Source organism: Gekko japonicus, unplaced genomic scaffold (assembly GCF_001447785.1).
Source record: "Gekko japonicus isolate JY-2015 unplaced genomic scaffold, Gekko_japonicus_V1.1 scaffold2090, whole genome shotgun sequence".
Lineage (NCBI taxonomy): Eukaryota > Metazoa > Chordata > Lepidosauria > Squamata > Gekkonidae > Gekko > Gekko japonicus.
Genome location: NW_015164255.1, coordinates 132,576 through 151,924, shown reverse-complemented (window position 1 = coordinate 151,924; position 19,349 = coordinate 132,576). Strand labels below are relative to the sequence as shown.

Below are 19,349 nucleotides of genomic sequence, written 5' to 3'. Positions count from 1 at the left end.
TAGCCCGGAGAGAAGACGTCTGAGAGGTGATACGATAACTATCTTCAAGTCCTTGAAGGGCTGTCATATAGAGGATGTGGTGGGGTTGTTTTCTGTAGCCCCAGAAGGTCGGACCAGATCCAATGGGTTGAAATTAAATCAGAAGAGTTTTCGGCTAAACATTAGGAAGAACTTCCTGACAGCGCTCCTCAGTGGAACAGGCGTCCTCGGGAGGTGGTGGGCTCTCCTTCTTTGGATGTTTTCAAACAGGCTGGATGGCCATCTGACAGCAATGCTCATTGGGTGAACTCAGATCACAAGAAGGGAGGGCAGGGAGGGTTGCATCAGTGCTTAGTTCTTGTGGCCCTTTCTTACATGCCCAGGGAAATGCCGATTGCCACTTTGGGGTCAGGAAGCAATTTTTCTCCAGGGCAGTTTGGTCAGGGATCCTGGAGATTTTTTGTCATCTTCTGGGCATGGAGCAGGGGTCTCTGGGTGTATGTGTGGGTGGGAGGTGTTTATGAATTTGCTACATTGTGCAGGGGGTTGGACTAGATGACCCTGGAGGTCCCTTCCAACTCTGTGATTCTATGAGACAGGAGCTTAAACAAAGGATACCTTTATTGCCCTAACTGCAATAGACAGAAGCACATGACAATGAAATTATTGTTTCCCTACTCAGTAAACAGAGTAAACTCAGAGGACGGCGGAAGACAGGAAGGCCTGGCAGGATCTGGTCCATGGGGTCGCGAAGAGTTGGACTCGACTGTGCGACTGAACAACAACAACACTCAGTAAAACAAGACCACAAATCTAGGCAGTTCAGTGAGAAAATACCATAGTGATTTACTGGAGGTAAGTGCTCACTTTGCAAGATCCTCCTGTCCAATTTTATGTGTTGCAACCTGAAATAATGCATCCCTCCCATCATGTGGCTAGTCCAAGAAACAAACCACGTGGGAAGCAGAGAGAGGTATGAGGCTGTCCTGGCAGGGATGCTAAGAAGGAGGAGGAGGAGATTGGATTTACACCCCGCCCTTTCACTCGGAGTCTCAGAGCGGCTTACAAACTCCTTTCCCTTCCCCTCCCCACAACAGACACCCTGTTAGGTGGGTGGGGCTGAGAGAGCTCTTTCAAGAACTGCTTTGACAGAACTATGGCTTGCCCAAGGTAATCCAGCAGCTGCAAGTGGAGACGTGGGGAATCAAACCTGGTTCTCCCAGAGTAGAGCCCATAGACTTAACCACGACACCCAACTGGTGTGTAACTGGGAGGTGTGAAGGAATCTCCAGCAGATGGTTGTGAGGGTTGCCATGGGAACAGATGGGCAGTTGCATCAGCTGGCCTACGGTCAGAATGAAAGTTGGCTACGGCTGCAGCTAAGAAATGGGAATGGGAAAATGTGCTGGGAAGGGTCAGAAAAGGAAAGCAGAATGACAGAAATTAGGCCAGCCTGTTCTGAACCAGGAATTCTGTCATCCTGTGTCAACATTGGAAGAAGGTTTGGGGATGGAGAACCAGTTTGGGAGAGGGGGGCCTGGAGCTACTCTTATATATATATTTCCTGGCTAATGGAAATGGGTGTCCTGAGCGGGCTACTGGTTGGCCTAACGGCATTGGCTGATAGCAGTACCCTTCATGGGATTCCTCAGGTGACCAACGTTGCGAGGGATGGTGGGTGCTGGGGCCTGTCTGATTTAATTTGTCTCATGCCTGGTCTTGATGAGCCAGGAGGTGAGATTACCTTGCCAGATTAAACAGTTGATTTGTTTTCTGGATAAACTGGAATTGTCTGGGATGTTCCTGAGTGGTATGGATGGGCAGGTTATGGTCCTACAAACATTTTTGGTCGATTTTGGCCAGGGCGTGTGGAGCCCTGGAGAGTCACAGAAAGGAAGTACATCAGAGGCTATTAACCACAGGGTATAGATGGAACACTCTCTCTGGGGCAGTGATGCTCCGTATTCTTGGTGCTTGGGGGGCAACAGTGGGAGGGCTTCTGGAGTTCTGGCCCTGCTGGTGGACCTCCTGATGGAACCTGGGTTTTGGCCACTGTGCGACACAGAGTGTTGGACTGGATGGGCCATTGGCCTGATCCAGCATGGCTTCTCTTATGTTCTTATGTCTGGGGCAGTGATGCTCGGTATTCTTGGTGCTTGGGGGGCAACAGTGGAAGGGCTTCTGGAGTTCTGGACCCACTGGTGGACCTCCTGATGGCACCTGGGTTTTGGCCCCTGTGCGACACAGAGTGTTGGACTGGATGGGCCATTGGTCTGATCCAACATGGCTTCTCTTATGTTCTCATGTTGTTATCAAGAACTTACTAAGACAATCATAGCCTTTTGGCAAAGCCCTCGACATTTTAATTTATATCAATAGCCCATGGTTTATAGGTACCAAGTTCATCCTTCAGAATCTTAAAAAAAGAAAGAAATATAAAGTCTGAATGTTATAAAGTAAATTTAGATCCCATCATTCTCTCCCTGCCCCTTCCTGGTATTCTGCTTTTAAATTTAGAATTCCACATGAGAACTAATCCCAAATCTCCCACAGTCTTATCTAGCTTCACTTTAGGGCTGCAACGAAGTCACGTCTCCCGCCTACTATCCAGCATTTCTGCTCCGAGTTATTCTGGGTCCATCATTCTCTGCCTTCTGTGCCTCCTCTGGTGACAAAATGTGCCAATGTGGCTATTGATACAGAAACAGATGGGGAAGTCGGGTTACTTTGTTGGAGCAAATTTAAACCAGCTTCTTGTGGCACCTTAAAGACTAACAATCAGGCCCATAGCTACGGTGGGGCCATATGGGGCCCAGCCCCCTTACTTAAATGCACAGCCACACAAGATTTTCTGCCTAAAATGTTTTAAAGTTAATTTCTAGCATTTCTTCAAAGGCACCCTCAGTCCACCCTCTGATTCACTTGGCTGGATCCTTCGAGATTTGCCCTTTGGTCTCCACCCGGTCTGCCTGCAGGGGCTAGCTGGCTGATCCTTTGGAGCTGGGGAAGCGATTCCCAAGCGAGCTTCGCCAACACAGGGAGCGGAGGGTGCAGAGAGGCTGGACCAGGTATAAATTTAGGCTTTTCATATACTGGGCAGTAGGAGGCATATTGCCTTTAAAAACAAAACACCGACACTACCCCAAGCCCCCTTAAAAATTTTAAAGACCCCCCCGGTGGGAAGAAAAACCCTAGCTACAAGCCTGAGAACAGTATTTCATTCCGGCATAAACTTTCATGGCGTGAGTGCCCGCTTTTTTGGATGCAGTCAGCAGATCTTTGCTAGGCATACCGTTTATGATGGAGGCACATAAGAGGAGGAGATACCTAAGGAGGTATAGGGTCCAGAGGCCATGAAATGCAGGCTCGGTGTAGAAAGGACAGGGCAGGGGATGTTTTTAACATACCTGTAAAATTTTAAAAGTCTTTACCATCTCTGTAAAATGATCGGCACAGGCCATGCGAATCTTCACTACATTCGCCAGACTGTCCAGTGTAAAAATGCCATTCAGTCCTCTTTGCTTCCGAGTAGCAGCCACTGCATCATAATAACATAAGAACATAAGAGAAGCCAATGTTGGATCGGGCCAATGGCCCATCTGGTCCAACACTCTGTCACACAGTGGCCAAAAATACCAGGTGCCATCAGGAGGTCCATCAGTGGGGCCAGGGACACTAGAAGCCTTCCCACTGTTGCCCCCCCCCCCAAGCACCAAGAATGTAGTGCATCAGTTGCTGCAGACATAAGAACATAAGAGAAGCCAATGTTGGATCGGGCCAATGGCCCATCTGGTTCAACACTCTGTCACACAGTAGCCAAAAGTACCAGGTGTCATCAGGAGGTCCAGCAGTGGGGCCAGGACACTAGAAGCCTTCCCACTGTTGCCCCCCCCCCAAGCACCAGGAATACAGTGCATAAGAGAACATAAGAGAAGCCAATGTTGGATCGGGCCAATGGCCCATCTGGTTCAACACTCTGTCACACAGTAGCCAAAAGTACCAGGTGTCATCAGGAGGTCCAGCAGTGGGGCCAGGACACTAGAAGCCTTCCCACTGTTGCCCCCCCCCCAAGCACCAGGAATACAGTGCATAAGAGAACATAAGAGAAGCCAATGTTGGATCGGGCCAATGGCCCATCTGGTTCAACACTCTGTCACACAGTAGCCAAAAGTACCAGGTGTCATCAGGAGGTCCAGCAGTGGGGCCAGGACACTAGAAGCCTTCCCACTGTTGCCCCCCCCCCAAGCACCAAGAATGCAGTGCATCACTTGCCCCAGCCTGAGAGTTCCTATCTATATCTTGTGGCTAATAGCCACTGATGGACCTCTGCTCCATAGGTTTCTTCAATCCCTTCTTGAAGCTGTCCGTGCTTGTAGCTGCCACCACCTCCTGTGGCAGGGAGTTCCATGTGTTCATCACTCTTTGGATTGCAAAGAACACGAAGGCTGCCAGGAATACGCCAGCTTCTCCCATGCTATGTAGGAAGAAAAAGGCAGTCAAACAGTTTGCTTTGGAAACTGGACTGGATGTTGCTGCACAGTGCTATTTAAAGTCATGCACCAGTTCAGGTTGAGCCCTGTTCTGTGATATAGCCCCCGGCTCCCATCAATATTAGTTCCATGTGTACCCCCCCAAAAAAAAAGATCCTTTGGCTTACACAGACCAGAGGTGGGGCAGTACTCTCCAAAAAGTTGCTGTCTTTAAAATATCCAGAGTGTAGAAATAAACGATCACAAGGAAGCTTGGCTACCTGACACCAAGCTGTGAATCAGGCCCATAGCCAGGATTTTGTGACTTGTGGGGCAAAAATTATTTCAGAAGAGACCGGCAAGCCATTATTTTTATGTCGGCTCCAATTCGCCCCCCAAGCCTGACCACCGGTGGCCACCCCTCTCACTCCCCTCCTGCAAGATTTTAAGGGCCCTTCAGGTGATTGGCGGGGAGCATGTGACCTGAGGATCAGCTGAAGGCCCCTTTAAACCCTGCAGGAGGGAGGGAGAGGGGCGTCCGCCATCCCCCGCTTCTTCTCAGAAGCAATTAAAGGATCCCTTTAAATGATTTTGGGAAGAAGCGGGGGGCGTGCACCCCACCCCATCCTTCTCGAAAAGTCTTCTAAAAAATCTTGTGGGGCTGGCCCTTTAGGGAAGGGGGGCCGAGCCCCCAATAGCCCCGCTGTAGCTACGGGCCAGCTGTGAATCCTGATGTGAGGGGAAATACATCTCTTTCCCATCGGAAGGAAGTCTCTTGATAAAGGAACGGATCGATACAAGACACAGGAAAAGCCTAACATCCCAGATAGACCAGAAACGTGTGGACCTAAAGTTCTTTTGGAATTCCAGAATTCTTCACAACTTCTTGGCCATAATGCATGACCCATGTTTGGCTGTAGTGAAATGCGAGTCCATGGTGATGAAATAAACTGCCCAGGAAGGACCATGTAGTCATTTCTCAGATAACGCCAGCAAACCTGTGCCAATCTGACCACCTACTCCAGGTGCACCCTCCGTGCTCCTCTTTCTGTAGGCTAGCTACATTATCCTATCGTAGCCCACATCCTAAGTTTACACCAATAGGGTCTCAGTCCAAGTCCCAAATCCACCATTGAGAGGTTCCAAAGTTCTGGTCCAATGCCAGGAGATACCCCGATATTGGGCTAACAGCAGCCCTTTCTTATTGACCCCCGAGCCCTCCATCAGCTTGCATCCAGAATAGGGTTGCCAGACCCCCAGTCCAGGCAGGGGTGCCCCCAATTTTTGGGACTTAGATCCACCACCAGTCAGCTGGCCTGCGGGGGAAGCCCCACCCTCGAATTAAACTTTGTTGGTTTTAAAGGTGTCACCAGACTCAAACTTTGTTCTACTGACATTATGAGGTTCAGTCGGTGCTCTCTTTCTTGCATTCAGGAGCAAGATACTTCAAGGTCAGAAACAATCTTATTCCAAAACAGGATCCAAAGAGAGGCCATTCTTTTGTACAGCCAATGGACAACCTATGGTCCATCTAGGCGTGCTAGTGGACCTCCTGATGGCACCTGGTTTTTGGCCACTATGCAACACAGAGTGTTGGACTGGATGGGCCATTGGCCTAGAAGGAGGAGGAGGATCTATACCCTGCCCTTCACGGAGTCTCAGAGCGGCTTCCCTCCCCCTCCCCAGAACAGACACCCTGTGAGGTAGGTGGGGCTGAGAGAGCTCTTTTGAGGACTGCCCCTGAGAAACCAGCTCTGAGAGAACTGGGACTGACCCAGGGTCACCAAGCTGGCTGCATGTGGAGAAGTGGGAAATCAAATCCATTTCTCCGGATTAGAGTCTGCCACGCTCCCAAATGGACAGGCATGGTGAAGCAAAGTCAAACCGGCTGCTGCTGGACTCCCTCCCAGAAGAGACCTGCAAGCTTAAGCCATTGCACTGCCCAGGATTTGCTCAGGCAGGTAATCAATTAGCATTAAACTGGTGGGATCCTTAGCTTATTTCCTCAGGCAGCAGAAAAACAGAACGTGGGAGTGATTTCTCAACACTGAATGGATAATTTCAGTGATGTGCAAGAAAAAAATCAATATGCCTGTGTCAGTAGCATTTCAATAATTCATAAGATGTTATCATAAGTGATTGAGATGATTGTCATTGACCTTGAGAGTAAAGCATACCAAGATGCCTCATTCTGAGTCAGATCATTGCTTCATCGGGGAGGGCTGCCCTCTCTTAGCTGGGAAATTTCTGAAGATTTTGGGGATGGAGCCTGAGCAGGGTGGGGTTTGGGGAGGGACTTCAGCAGAGTACAATGCCAAAGAGACCACCTTCGATGGCAGCCATTTTCTCTAGGGAAGCAAAGTCTGAGGAGGGTGGAGTTTGGGGAGGGGAGGGACTTCAGTGGAGTATAATGCCAAAGAGATCACCTTCGATGGCAGCCATTTTCTCCAGAGAAGCAAACTCTGGTGGGGTTTAGGGAGGGGAGGAATTCCAGTGGAGTATAATAATGCCATAGAGACCACCTTTGATGGCAGCCATTTTCTCCAGGGAAGCAAACTGAAGAGGGCAGGGTTTAGGGAGAGGAGGGATTTCAGCGGAGTATAAGGCCATAGAGACCACCTTCGATGGTAGCCACTTTCTCCAGGGAAGCAAACTTTGAGGAGGGCAGGGTTTAGGGAGGGGAGAGATTTCAGTGAAGTAACTTGCTTCTCACTTGCCTTGAAAACTCCTTGCCAGGGTCACCGTGAGCTGCAACTTGACAGCACTTGAAGCATGGCATAACCATCGTTTCCAGTAGCATGCTAAATTTTGAGAGCAGATCGGTACGTGGTAGAGAATGCTGAACTGGACAAAATTTCTGTTGGTAGCCAACAAGAATTTTGATGCGCTCCAAAAACAGCTTAAAGAGACGAACTTAAAAAGAGGAGACTGCAAAATCAGTGGGAAAGGTTGAAACCAAAACAAAAGCGATTAATCAAAGACTGGAGATGATGGAAAAACAAAGACCAACTTTTAAAACTGCAAATGGAAAAATAAGCGTTTGTTCTGAGATTTCAAGGTGTTCCTGAACAGCAAGGTGAGAATCTGAAGGAAATTTTAAGTGAAGCGTTGGCCCCAATTACAGGTTTAACGGTGGACACACTGCAAAGCGATCTGGATATGATCTATCGGATATATCCAGAATTTATTAAGAAAAAGAACCTGCCTGGGGAGATAGTGGCGAGATTCTCTAAAAGATCAACAAGAGACGTGGTGATCAAGGCCACAAATGGGACAACCTTAAAAATCAAAGACGAAGAAATTAGCGCCTTAAAGGACATTTAATTCAAAAGAAGAAAGAAGAGGACCCAATACAAAAACTTAACCGGCTTTTTGCAGAAAAATGCCACCCCCTACAGATGGATAATACCCGAAGGACTGATCTTCAACTACAAAGATAAAAAAGAAAAGATAGACTCTGTTTTAAAAGTGAAGATGTTCTTGGAACAGCAACAAAAATCTGCGACCGAAAAAGATACAGCAGAGGAACAAACTATCGAAGTAGAAACTAGCACACATGGGTCAGAAGGCCCGGAATCTACAGCAAGCAGTAATCCAGAAGAAGACTCTAAATCAGAATTAGGGGCGGCAGTCCCAAAAGCCTTGAAAGTCAAATGGAAATTTGATAAGAAAAATAAAGGGAAGAAACAGATAGAATTGTATAAGCTTAAAAGTCTTATTGTTTGAGATGTACTTACTTGATTCAATTATATATTTACCAGATTTATATATTATTATATATCTACCAGAAGCGGTAGAAAATAGCTATATTCCAAAATTACATTTTTATAGAGAAAGCTTTAACTAAATATGCATATAACCATTATGTATGATACTTGTATAGCTTATTTTTAGTTTAGTGTTAATGTTTGTAGTGTTTTTTTGTAGTGTTTGTAGTAAGAAAATAATAAAAAACTTTTCACAAAAAATAAAAGAAATTTCTGTTGGTAGCCAGCTTTCACGCAGAACAAATAGGGCAGGGGTGTCAAACTCATTAGTTACAAGGGCCAGATCTGACATAAATGTAACTTTTGGGCTGGGCCATGTGAGCCATAAAATGTAACACCAGGTACCAAAGATATAAACTTTAGAAAGGACAGAGGCAACCCCAACTAACAATATTATTTTTTACTCAATATACAAACAGAAACAAATGATTTCTAGCAGTGAAACCAATTGATTTGTTGGGGAACCCACAAAAGCCCCAATAAATGTATTTAATCATATGCAAGACATGGCTTATGGTAATTAAAAACACCAAACACAATTCAAATTTCAATTACAATGTAACAAGCAAGTGTTTGTCAGTTGGGTTTGCAGTAAGGTCTGTTACTGTGGATTTTAAGAAGTATTGTTATAGTTCAGTGACTGCCAGTTTTACCTCGAGAAAGGGCAGAAACGGGGATCTTCAGCTGGCCCATTGGAAGCCTTGACAGTTGCTATGCTTGGGCTGAATATACACGAGAAGAAACTGCTCAGGAAATAATCAGAACTGAACTTTGGCATGAGTACTTTATTTATTTAAAACAATTGTCCATTATAACTTTTGCATGTATATGAATGTGTTTGGTAAACAATATAATTGACTATACAATGCTATACTGACTAATTCTATCACGACTGCATTTTGGTTCTTCTTAACTGCATTTCCGGTGATCTCTTGTATGTTGCAAACCTCTAGGTGGGGCCTGCAGACCTCCTAAAATGAAGACTGATCACCAGACTGCAGAAATCACTTCCTCTGGAGAAAATGGCTGCTTTGGAGGGGGGGCTCTGTGGCGTTATTCGCTGCTAAGGTCCCTCCCCTCCTCCAAACCCTGCCCTCCCTGGGGTCCATCCCAGAAATCTCCAGGAATTTCCCAGCCTGGAGTTGGCAAACTTAGCTGGAGGTGATTCTTGGCACAACGGAAGGAAGCCTTGCTACAGTCTATAATTGCACACAACAGAAATTAAGGCCATAAAATCAAAAGTCCAAAGTAAGTTACGATTGGTCCACCTAAACTTAATACATTTCTGTACAGTACACATTATATTTACATACTATGACAGGGCACATAATTATAGGTCACTCCCCAATGGTATAGCACAGCAGCAGAAGTAGTCTCATTTTCCGACGCAACAGGATTCGTAGGGTGTTCTGATAACAGGACTTCATAAAGGCAGGCTGCAAATCTTTCCATGCTCTCAATATTATTAATTTTTTAATATTTATTAAGATCAAGTATAACTTATAACATGTACAATACCTGCAAAACAGTATACAAAATGTTTCTTGACATTCTGAAAAGATCATGGTGCTTAACACCCAGCCTTCTGGTTCTTTAGAATACAACACATTGTCAAGACATCTATATAACCCCTTTGTGATCCCTCCTTCCTACCCAGTGTTTTTAACCGCTGCTTTATTTGGTATGGCTGTTGTGGCTCAGAGGTGAAGACGCTGAGATGCAGACTGGAAGGTCAGTAGCTTGGCAGTTCGAAACCAGAGTGCCGCGCGACGGAGTGAGCTCCTGTCTCTGGCCCCAGCTCCTGTCAACCTAGCAGTTCGAAAGCAAGCAATTGCAAGTAGATAAATAGGCACTGCTTTGGTGGGAATGTAACAGCGTTCTGTGTGCCTCGGCGTTTAGTCATGCTGGCCACATGACCACGGAGAAGTCTTTGGACAGCGCTGGCTCATCAGCTTTGAAATGGAGATGAGCACCGCCCCCTAGAGTCAAGATCAACTGGCTTTCAAGCAAGGGAAACCTTTATTTGGTATATCTTAGCTCTGGTTTTAGTTTTTTTCATGATTGTTTGTTTGGGGGTGGCTTCAAGTGTTTTAAAATGTGATTTTATTGAATACATTTTAATTTGCTGCCTTGGTGGCCTTTGAGAACACAAAAAGGCAGGATATAAATTGTGTACAATAAATACAAATAAAATAAATAATGCTCAATGTTATTCTGCTTTTAATGTTGTTTTTATCAGTCAGCGTCTATAAAATGACTGTCTCATGATCTGGGGGGTGTTGGCTGACACTTCCACTATCAGAGACCCTTTCATAGTATGGGAGGTGGTGGAATCCTCACAAGTGTCTACACCCAAAGCCAAAGTAAGCGTCTGAGGTTTATTTTTGTGGTCATGCCGCAATGGAAACAAAGCAGAAAGTGTCCCGGCTGGAAGTGCTCCGCATAATATGTCAGAACATGAGGCACATTCTTCTAGATAGCATTTATCTATTTTATTTATATCCCTCCACATGCAGCTGCTGGCATGACCATGGGTCAGTCAAAAGTTCTCTCAGAGCTGTTCTGGAAAGAGCAGTTCTCAAGAGAGCTCTCTCAGCCCCACGTACCTCACAGGGTGTCTGTTGTGGGGAGGGGAAGGGAAAGAAGAAGAGATTGGATTTATACCCTGCTCTTCACTACCCAAAGGTGTCTCAGAGCGGCTTACAAACTCCTTTCCCTTCCCCTCCCCACAACAGAAACCCTGTGAGGTAGGTGGGGCTGAGAGAACTCTTGACAGAAACTGCTCTTTTTTCAAGTACAGCTCTGCCAGAATTATGGCTCGCCCAAGGTCATCCAGCAGGTGCAAGTGGAGGAGTGGGGAATCAAACCCGGTTCTCCCAGATTAGAGTCCACGCACTTAACCACTACACCAGACTGGAAAGGAGATTGTAAGCTGCTCTGAGACTGCTTCAGGTAGTGAAGGGCGGGGTATAAATCCAATCTCCTCCTCCTTCCCGCCTTTCCCCCCAGTAGGGACCCAATGAGTCTTACATCATTCTCCTCTACTCCTCTACAGCCCTGTGAGGAAGGCTAGGGTGAGAGAGTGTGATTGGCCCCTCCCAATGTCACCCCGCAAGCTTCTGTGGCAGTGTGGATATTTGAACCTGGGTTTCCCAGATCCTAGTCTGACACTTTAACCACTCCACCACACTGGCCCACAGAAGGGGTGCTCCTAGATGTTCATTCGCTATATCCAGACGAGGCATATTCTTAACCATCTTTTGAGTAAGATTAGAACAGCACGGGGACAAACTGTTGTGAGTGCTATATGTAAAGGAACTATGACTGGTATTTATTTATGGCCATTGCATTTATATTTATGGTCATAGCGAACACCCTTTCCCAACAACCTAAGAGGCGACTCTACACATGGACATCACCAGATGGGCAACACCAAAATCAGATTGATTATATAATTTGCAGTCAAAGATGGAGAAGCTCTATCCAGTCAGTAAAAACAAGACCTGGAGCTGACTGTGGTTCAGATCATGAGCTACTCATTGCAAAATTCAGACTCAAACTGAAGAAAATTGGGAAAACCACGAGGCCATTCAGGTTTGACCTAGATCGCATCCCTGATGAATATACAGTAGAGGTGAAGAATAGATTCAAGGGTCTGGATTTGATAGAGTGCCTGAAGAACTATGGACGGAGGTTCGTGACATTGTACAGGAGACAGCAATCACCACCATCCCAAAGAAAAAGAAATGCAAGAAAGCAAAGTGGCTTTCTGATGAGGCTTTACAAATAGCAGAGGAAAGAAGGAAAGCGAAAGGCAAAGGCGAAAAGGAAAGATTTACCCAACTGAATGCAGATTTCCAGAGAACAGCAAGGAGAGATAAGGAGGCCTTCCTGAATGAACAGTGCAAAGTAATAGAGGAAAACAATAGAATGGGAAGGACTAGAGATCTCTTCAAGAAAATTGGAGAAATCAAGGGAGCGTTCCATGCAAAGCTGGCCATGATAAAGGACAAAAACGGTAGGGACCTAACAGAAGCAGAAGAGATTAAGAAAAGATGGCAAGAATACACTTGTCAAGAGAACACACTGGTCATAGCGAACACCCTTTTCCAACAACCTAAGAGGCGACTCTACACATGGACATCACCAGATGGGCAACACCGAAATCAGATTGACTATATAATTTGCAGTCAAAGATGGAGAAGCTCTATCCAGTCAGTAAAAACAAGACCTGGAGCTGACTGTGGTTCAGATCATGAGCTACTCATTGCAAAATTCAGACTTAAACTGAAGAAAATTGGGAAAACCACGAGGCCATTCAGGTTTGACCTAGATCGCATCCCTGATGAATATACAGTAGAGGTGAAGAATAGATTCAAGGGTCTGGATTTGATAGATAGAGTGCCTGAAGAACTATGGACAGAGGTTCGTGACATCGTACAGGAGGCAGCAATCACCACCATCCCAAAGAAAAAGAAATGTAAGAAAGCAAAGTGGCTTTCTGATGAGGCTTTACAAATAGCAGAGGAAAGAAGGAAAGCGAAAGGCAAAGGCGAAAAGGAAAGATTTACCCAACTGAACGCAGATTTCCAGAGAACAGCAAGGAGAGATAAGGAGGCCTTCCTGAATGAACAGTGCAAAGTAATAGAAGAAAACAATAGAATGGGAAGGACTAGAGATCTCTTCAAGAAAATTGGAGAAATCAAGGGAGCGTTCCATGCAAAGCTGGCCATGATAAAGGACAAAAACGGTAGGGACCTAACAGAAGCAGAAGAGATTAGGAAAAGATGGCAAGAATACACAGAAGAACTATACAAGAAAGACCTCAATGTCCTTGACAAACACGACGGTATAATCACTGACCTTGAGCCAGACATCCTGGAATGTGAAGTTAAATGGGCCTTAGAAAGCATTGCTAACAACAAAGCTAGTGGAGGTGATGGTATTCCAGCTGAGCTATTCAAAGTCTTAGAAGATGATGCTGTTAAAGTTCTGCACTCCATTTGCCAGCAAATTTGGAAAACGCAACAGTGGCCACAGGATTGGAAAAGGTCAGTATACATTCCAATCCCAAAGAAGGGCAATGCCAAGGAATGTTCAAACTATCGCACAATTGCACTCATATCACACGCTAGCAAGGTCATGCTCAAGATCCTACAAGCTAGGCTTCAACAGTACGTGGATAGAGAACTACCAGAAGTACAAGCTGGGTTTCGAAGAGGTAGAGGAACGAGAGATCATATTGCCAACATTCGCTGGATTATGGAGAAAGCAAGAGAGTACCAGAAAAATATCTACTTCTGCTTCATTGACTATGCTAAAGCTTTTGACTGTGTGGATCACAACAAACTATGGCAGGTCCTTAAAGAGATGGGAGTACCAGACCACCTCACATGTCTCTTGAGAAACCTGTATAAGGGCCAAGAAGCGACAGTTAGAACCGGATATGGAACAACTGATTGGTTCAGCATAGGAAAAGGAGTACGACAAGGATGTATATTGTCACCTTGCTTATTTAATATATATGCAGAGTACATCATGCGAAATGCTGGCCTGGATGAATCACAAGCGGGAATTAAGATTGCTGGGGAAAAGATCAACAACCTCAGATATGCAGATGATACCACTCTAATGGCTGAAAGTGAAGAGGATCTAAAGAACCTCTTGCTCAGAGTAAAAGAGGAGAGCGCAAAAGTGGGCTTGAAGCTCAACATCAAAAAAACTAAGATCATGGCATCCGGCCCCATCACTCCTTGGCAAATAGAAGGGGAAGCTGTGGAAGTAGTGACAGACTTCACGTTCCTGGGATCCCAGATCACCGCAGACTGTGACAGCAGTCATGAAATTAAAAGACGCCTGCTCCTTGGGAGGAAAGCGATGGCGAACCTAAACAGCATGATAAAAAGTAGAGACATCACTCTGCCAACAAAAGTCTGCATGGTCAAAGCAATGGTATTCCCAGTAGTCATGTCTGACTGCGAGAGTTGGACTATAAGGAAGGACGAGCGCCGAAGAATAGATTCTTTTGAACTATGGTGCTGGAGGAGACTCTTGAGAGTCCCTTGGACTGCAAGAAGAACAAATCAGTCAATCCTCAAAGAAATCAACCCTGACTGTTCCCTGGAAGGCCAGATAATTAAACTGAAGCTCAAATACTTTGGCCACCAAATGAGAAGGGAGCACTCACTGGAGAAGACCCTGATGCTGGGAAAGATTGAAGGTCAAAGAAGACGGGGACGGCAAAGGATGAGATGGTTAGACAGTGTCATCGATTCAACGAACATGAAGTTGAGCAAACTTCAGAGGACAGCGGAAGACCGGAAGGCCTGGCGGGAGCTGGTCCATGGGGTCGCAAAGAGTCGGACTCGACTGTGCGACTGAACAACAACAATTTCATTTAGATAACTAATTAAATGGTAAAACAAAGATCTCAACAAGGTGATTGGCTTGAACAAATGGTCTCGGATTTGGAGTCTTGTGTTACCAAATGGAAATCTCAGCAGATGTAAAATACTTTTATAAAAGCCAGCATGGAATGATACCTCACACCTCACAGGCTAGCACGTGTCCTGAAAAACTCGCTGTTGTTGGTGGCATCTGTCAAATTGGGCAGAAATGGTGCATAGCCTTTGGTACTGCCCTCAGATGAAGAAGTCTGGGGTACATTTCCCCCCCCCCCCATTTTTGAATGAATTTTAGGATCTGCTATCCCTCTGGAACCTAAAATATGTCTTATCCGAAAGACTGATATTGTTTCTGTGATTACGTAGGCCTGGAATCACAGATCAACAATTTACTAAGACAATCTCAAAGTTCTGGTGGAAAAGCCGAATATTTTAATTTATATCAATAGCCCATGGTTTAAAGGTTCCAGGTTCATCCTTTGGAATCTAAAAAAGAAAGAAAAGAAAAATATTTTTCACTGTGAATGTTATGATATAAATTCAGAATCAAATCCCATCATTCCACCCTTCCTGGCACAGCTTTTAAATTTAAAAATCTCCAAGAGACCTAATCTCAGATCTCCCCCCAGTCTCATCTAGGGCTTTTCCACAGTCTTATTTTCGTTGCTCTTGAGTTCCTGTTGCTTGGGGGGGGGGTTTTCCTGTTCTACATGTGTTTTACTCCCTCTAGTGGTTGATTCGATATTACATTGCTCTGCGTCTGGCATATCTACCTGCAGATTTAAACTTCAGGTTTTTATGCCAGACATAAACTGACGTAATATTGAATCAACCGCTAGAAGGAGGAAAACATGCGTGGACGGGGGGGGGGGAGAGAACCTTGAAGCAACAGGAACTCACAAGAAAGGAAAATGAGAAGGCGGGAAAGCACTTAGTTTCACTTTAAGTCTGCTAGACAAGTCCCACTTCCTGCCTACTATCCAGCATGTCTGCAGTGAGTGATTCTGGGCATGTCCACACCCATTCTCTGCCCTTTGTTGTCTATGTCTTGCTTTTCTATGAAAAATGTCCTAGTACTGATATTGATATAGAGATGGATAAAAAGGTAAAGGTAAAGGTTTCCCTTGCTCGAAAGCTAGTCAAATCCAACTCCAGGGGATGGTGCTCATCTCCGTTTCCAAGCCAAGGAGCCAGCGCTGTCCAAAGACTTTTCCATGGTCATGTGGCCGGCATGACTAAACGCCGAGGCGTGATAGGTGGGTATAAAATCCCAGAGGGGAAATTATGTTAGTTTGTTGAACTAAATCTAAACTGAAATCTTGTGGCACCTTAAAGACTAACAAAATTTTATTCCTGCATAACGTTCATGGACTAGAGCCCACATCTTTGGATGCAATGAGCTGATACTCGGCAATTAATTAATTATTGTATGGCAGTGGGCGTCGTATAGCCAGGAGATCTGAAGATTGTCCGGCAGCCTGAAACTCTAGCTCTTTTTGTGGCGAGCTAGGTTTTTAGGAGCTGCGGTGGCTCAAGTGGTTAAGACACTGAACTGCAGGCTGTGGAAGGCCGGTAGTTCAGCAGTTCAAGACCCGGGTGCCGCATGACAGAGTGAGCTCCCATCTCTATTTCCAGCTCCTGCCAACCTAGCAGTTCGAAAGCAAGAAATTGCAAGTAGATAAATAGGTACCACTTTGGTGGGAAGGAAACAGCGTTCCGTGCGCCTTGGTGTTTAGTCATGCCGGCCACATGACCACGGAAACGTCTTCGGACAGTGCTGGCTCTTTGGCTTTGAAACGGAGATGAGCACCACAACCCTAGAGTCGGGTTCAACTGGCTTTCGAGCAAGGGAACCTTTACCTTTAGGTTTTTTTAATTTGGGGGGCTGAGAGAACTGTGACTTACCCAAGGTCAGTCCACCCAGCTGGCTTGAAGTGGAGGAGTGGGGAGGAAGAGTCACTAGGCAGACGTTTTATGAAGGAGGGATATAAAAAACAATACATAGCAGCAATGCTCCCTCTAAGCTGTGGAGTCTTGTGAGCAAAAATTCTACTTTGCAAGCCTCTGGCATTATATTTTGCGAGCCACTGGCATTATACTTTGTGAGCCACTGGCATTAAAGTTGAGAGCGAGCGATTTGGCTACTGCATAAATTAGTTTGCCCTGGAGCCAACCTTCCTGAACTAAGAGACAAATGTGTGCGCTGGAGGCTAAGAAACTGTGAGCTAGCTCACACTAACGCAGCTTAGAGGGAACACTGCACAGCAGGGTGGAGGGGCCATGAAACACAGGCTCCGTGTAGAAAGGACAGGGCAAAGGATATCGAGAAGGCGGTTACCATCTCTGTAAAATGATCGGCACAGGCCATGCGAATCCTTGCTACGTTCAGCGGACTGTCCAGTGTAAAAACGCCATTCAATCCTCTTTGCTTCCGGGCAGCAGCCACTGCATCCTTGATCGCAAAGAACACAGAGGCTGACAGGAATAGTCCAGCTTCCCCCATACTCTGTAGGATGAAAAGGACACTACAGTCAAACAGTTTGTTTTGGAATCTGGATTAGAAATAAAGCACTGGTCGCTGCTGGTACATAGTGTCATTTAAAGTTACCCAGAAGTTCAGGTTGAGTCCAATTGAAGATCTGACCAAGGAAGTTTGGACACCTAATATTTTGAAACACACTAGCTCTCTTTCAAGTGGCAGCTGCCTTCAAGATGTAAAAAGTTTAAAGACAAAGATCTGGCCAAATATAAATTGAAAATAAAGGTTCCTGGGGGGGGGGCATCTGTTGCAGAAATCATCTTTTGCTTTTCAGGGGAGCAGCAGACTTTTCCCTGTAGTGTGATAACCGATCGAAGAAACATTTTGCTCACAGATTCATAGGTTAAAATGCCACAGATCAACTGGAATCACAGTGTTTGAAACAGATAAACAAGAACACACAATGTGAAATGAAGTGCTACTACAGTGAAGACAAAACAATATTAGAATCAAAATATATACTGTAATAATTATTTTGAATATTCTAAATATGTTAATTAATACAAACATATGGTCATTAGTCCAGTGCAGGGAAACATACAAAAACCCTTACAAGGGGAAAAGTCCAAAAACGATATTTTAGGGCCGAATTAATCACAATCTGCACCGTGTCCAAAGCACAAACAAAATCTGACCAACGTACAAACGAGACATGGCTTCTGGTTGACTCCCACGTTTTGGTGGTTAGGTCCCTTCTTTAGTGAAGGAAACTGGCAAACTCTCTACAAAGAATCACAAACTATCTAATGTCACCAATACTTCCTCAGACTTCATGAAAATATATTTTAAAAAGTCATACATTAACACATATAGTATACATAACACCCAAACCCCCAAAATACGGATTTATTTTTTTTTGGCACATACCCCTTGTGACGACCTCTTATCTGGGGAGGTCATTGCATGGATCACTGTGGCCAGGCCATCTCAGTTGAGGAAGGGAACCAACTGCCAAGCTAGCCAAAGATGGTAAAAGGTTGACTTAGCAGTGGCTGTCACCTAGGCCTCCATAGTTAGCGAGGAGTCTAGAAGCACTCCCAAACTCCTAACCTCCGGCGCTGGCACCAAAGGTGCCCCATCGAAGGTCGGGAGAGGGAGCCCCAACCCCGGACCGCCCCGACTCAGGCCCAGGACCTCTGTCTTTGCTGGGTTTAGCTTCAGTCGACTCAGTCAGAGCCAACCAGCCACGACCTGCAACGCCCAGTGCAGATCTTCTGGGCTGGAGCCCGACCGGCCACCCAACATCAGATAGAGATGGGTGTCATCCACATTTGATGACACCCAAGCCCATACCTCCAGGCGATCTGGGCAAGGGGGCGCATGTAGATGTTGAACAACATCAGGGAAAGCACCCCACATTCAAGAGGATGTCTCCGGGACTGCTGTTCCCCTATCACCACCCTTTGTCCCCGACCTTGGAGAAAAGAGGCAAGTCATTGAAGGGCAAGCCCCTGACTCCCCACGTCGGCGAGGTGGTGGTTGAGCAACTGGTGGTCGACCATATCGAACGCGGGTGACAGATCTAACAACAACAGTGCCGCCACACCGCCGCGATCCAAATGCCTTCGAAGATCGTCAGTAAGAGCAACCAGGACTGTCTCCGTCCCATTCCCCAGGCGGAAGCTGGAATGGAAAGGATCTAGGATGGAAGCATCATCCCAAAAGCTCTGCAGCTGTAACACCATCGCCCTCTCAGTAAGTTTGCCCAAATAGGGCAAATTGGACACCGGCCAATAGTTGGCTAATTTGGCTGGATCCAAAGAAGGTTTTTTCAAGAGAGGGCAGACCATCGCTTCCTTGAGTGCCCCCGGGAACCGTCTTTCAGAGAGGGACTTGATAATTTTCCTTAGGGCACCTCGCAAGCCCTCGTGACCTGCTCTAATAAGCCAGGAGGGGCATGGATCAAGGCTACATGTGGTTGGGCGCACAGATGCGAGCAGTCAGTCAACTTCCTCCAGGCTGAGCGGGCCGAAGCGCTCTAAACCCGGAACCAAAGACATGCAAGGGGCCTCAAGTTCATTCACTGTTTCAAGTGTGGCGGGGAGGTCGTGGCGGAGTGCCAAGACTTTATCTGCGAAATAGCTCGCAAATGTCTTGCAGCCAATATCCAATTCCCTAGCGTTTGGTCTGCCCTGTGGCAGAGTTGTTAAAGACTGAATTGTTCTAAACAATTGGGCTGGGCGTGAGCTCG

The 19,349-nt window shown here is 46.0% G+C and overlaps 1 protein-coding gene and 1 long non-coding RNA gene across 2 annotated transcripts in view; one reads left to right on the top strand and one right to left on the bottom strand.

Annotated features, from left to right (window-relative positions):
* The first annotated feature begins 768 nt into the window (after positions 1–768).
* LOC107108264 lies at positions 769–7,390 on the top strand. The gene is made up of 2 exons (XR_001482433.1): positions 769–834; positions 7,185–7,390. It is a non-coding gene; the product is annotated as an uncharacterized LOC107108264 (long non-coding RNA).
* Positions 7,391–14,811: 7,421 nt separating this feature from the next.
* The window catches only part of AOX1 (aldehyde oxidase 1), an 87,202-nt gene continuing 82,664 nt past the window's right edge, over positions 14,812–19,349 (bottom strand). The window contains exons 34-35 of the mRNA XM_015408674.1: positions 16,958–17,125; positions 14,812–15,105 (exon numbers count right to left, since the gene is read on the bottom strand). Coding sequence (XP_015264160.1) covers positions 15,052–15,105; positions 16,958–17,125 — 222 coding nt within the window. The 3' untranslated portion in view covers positions 14,812–15,051. The remainder of the gene's footprint in view (positions 15,106–16,957; positions 17,126–19,349) is intronic.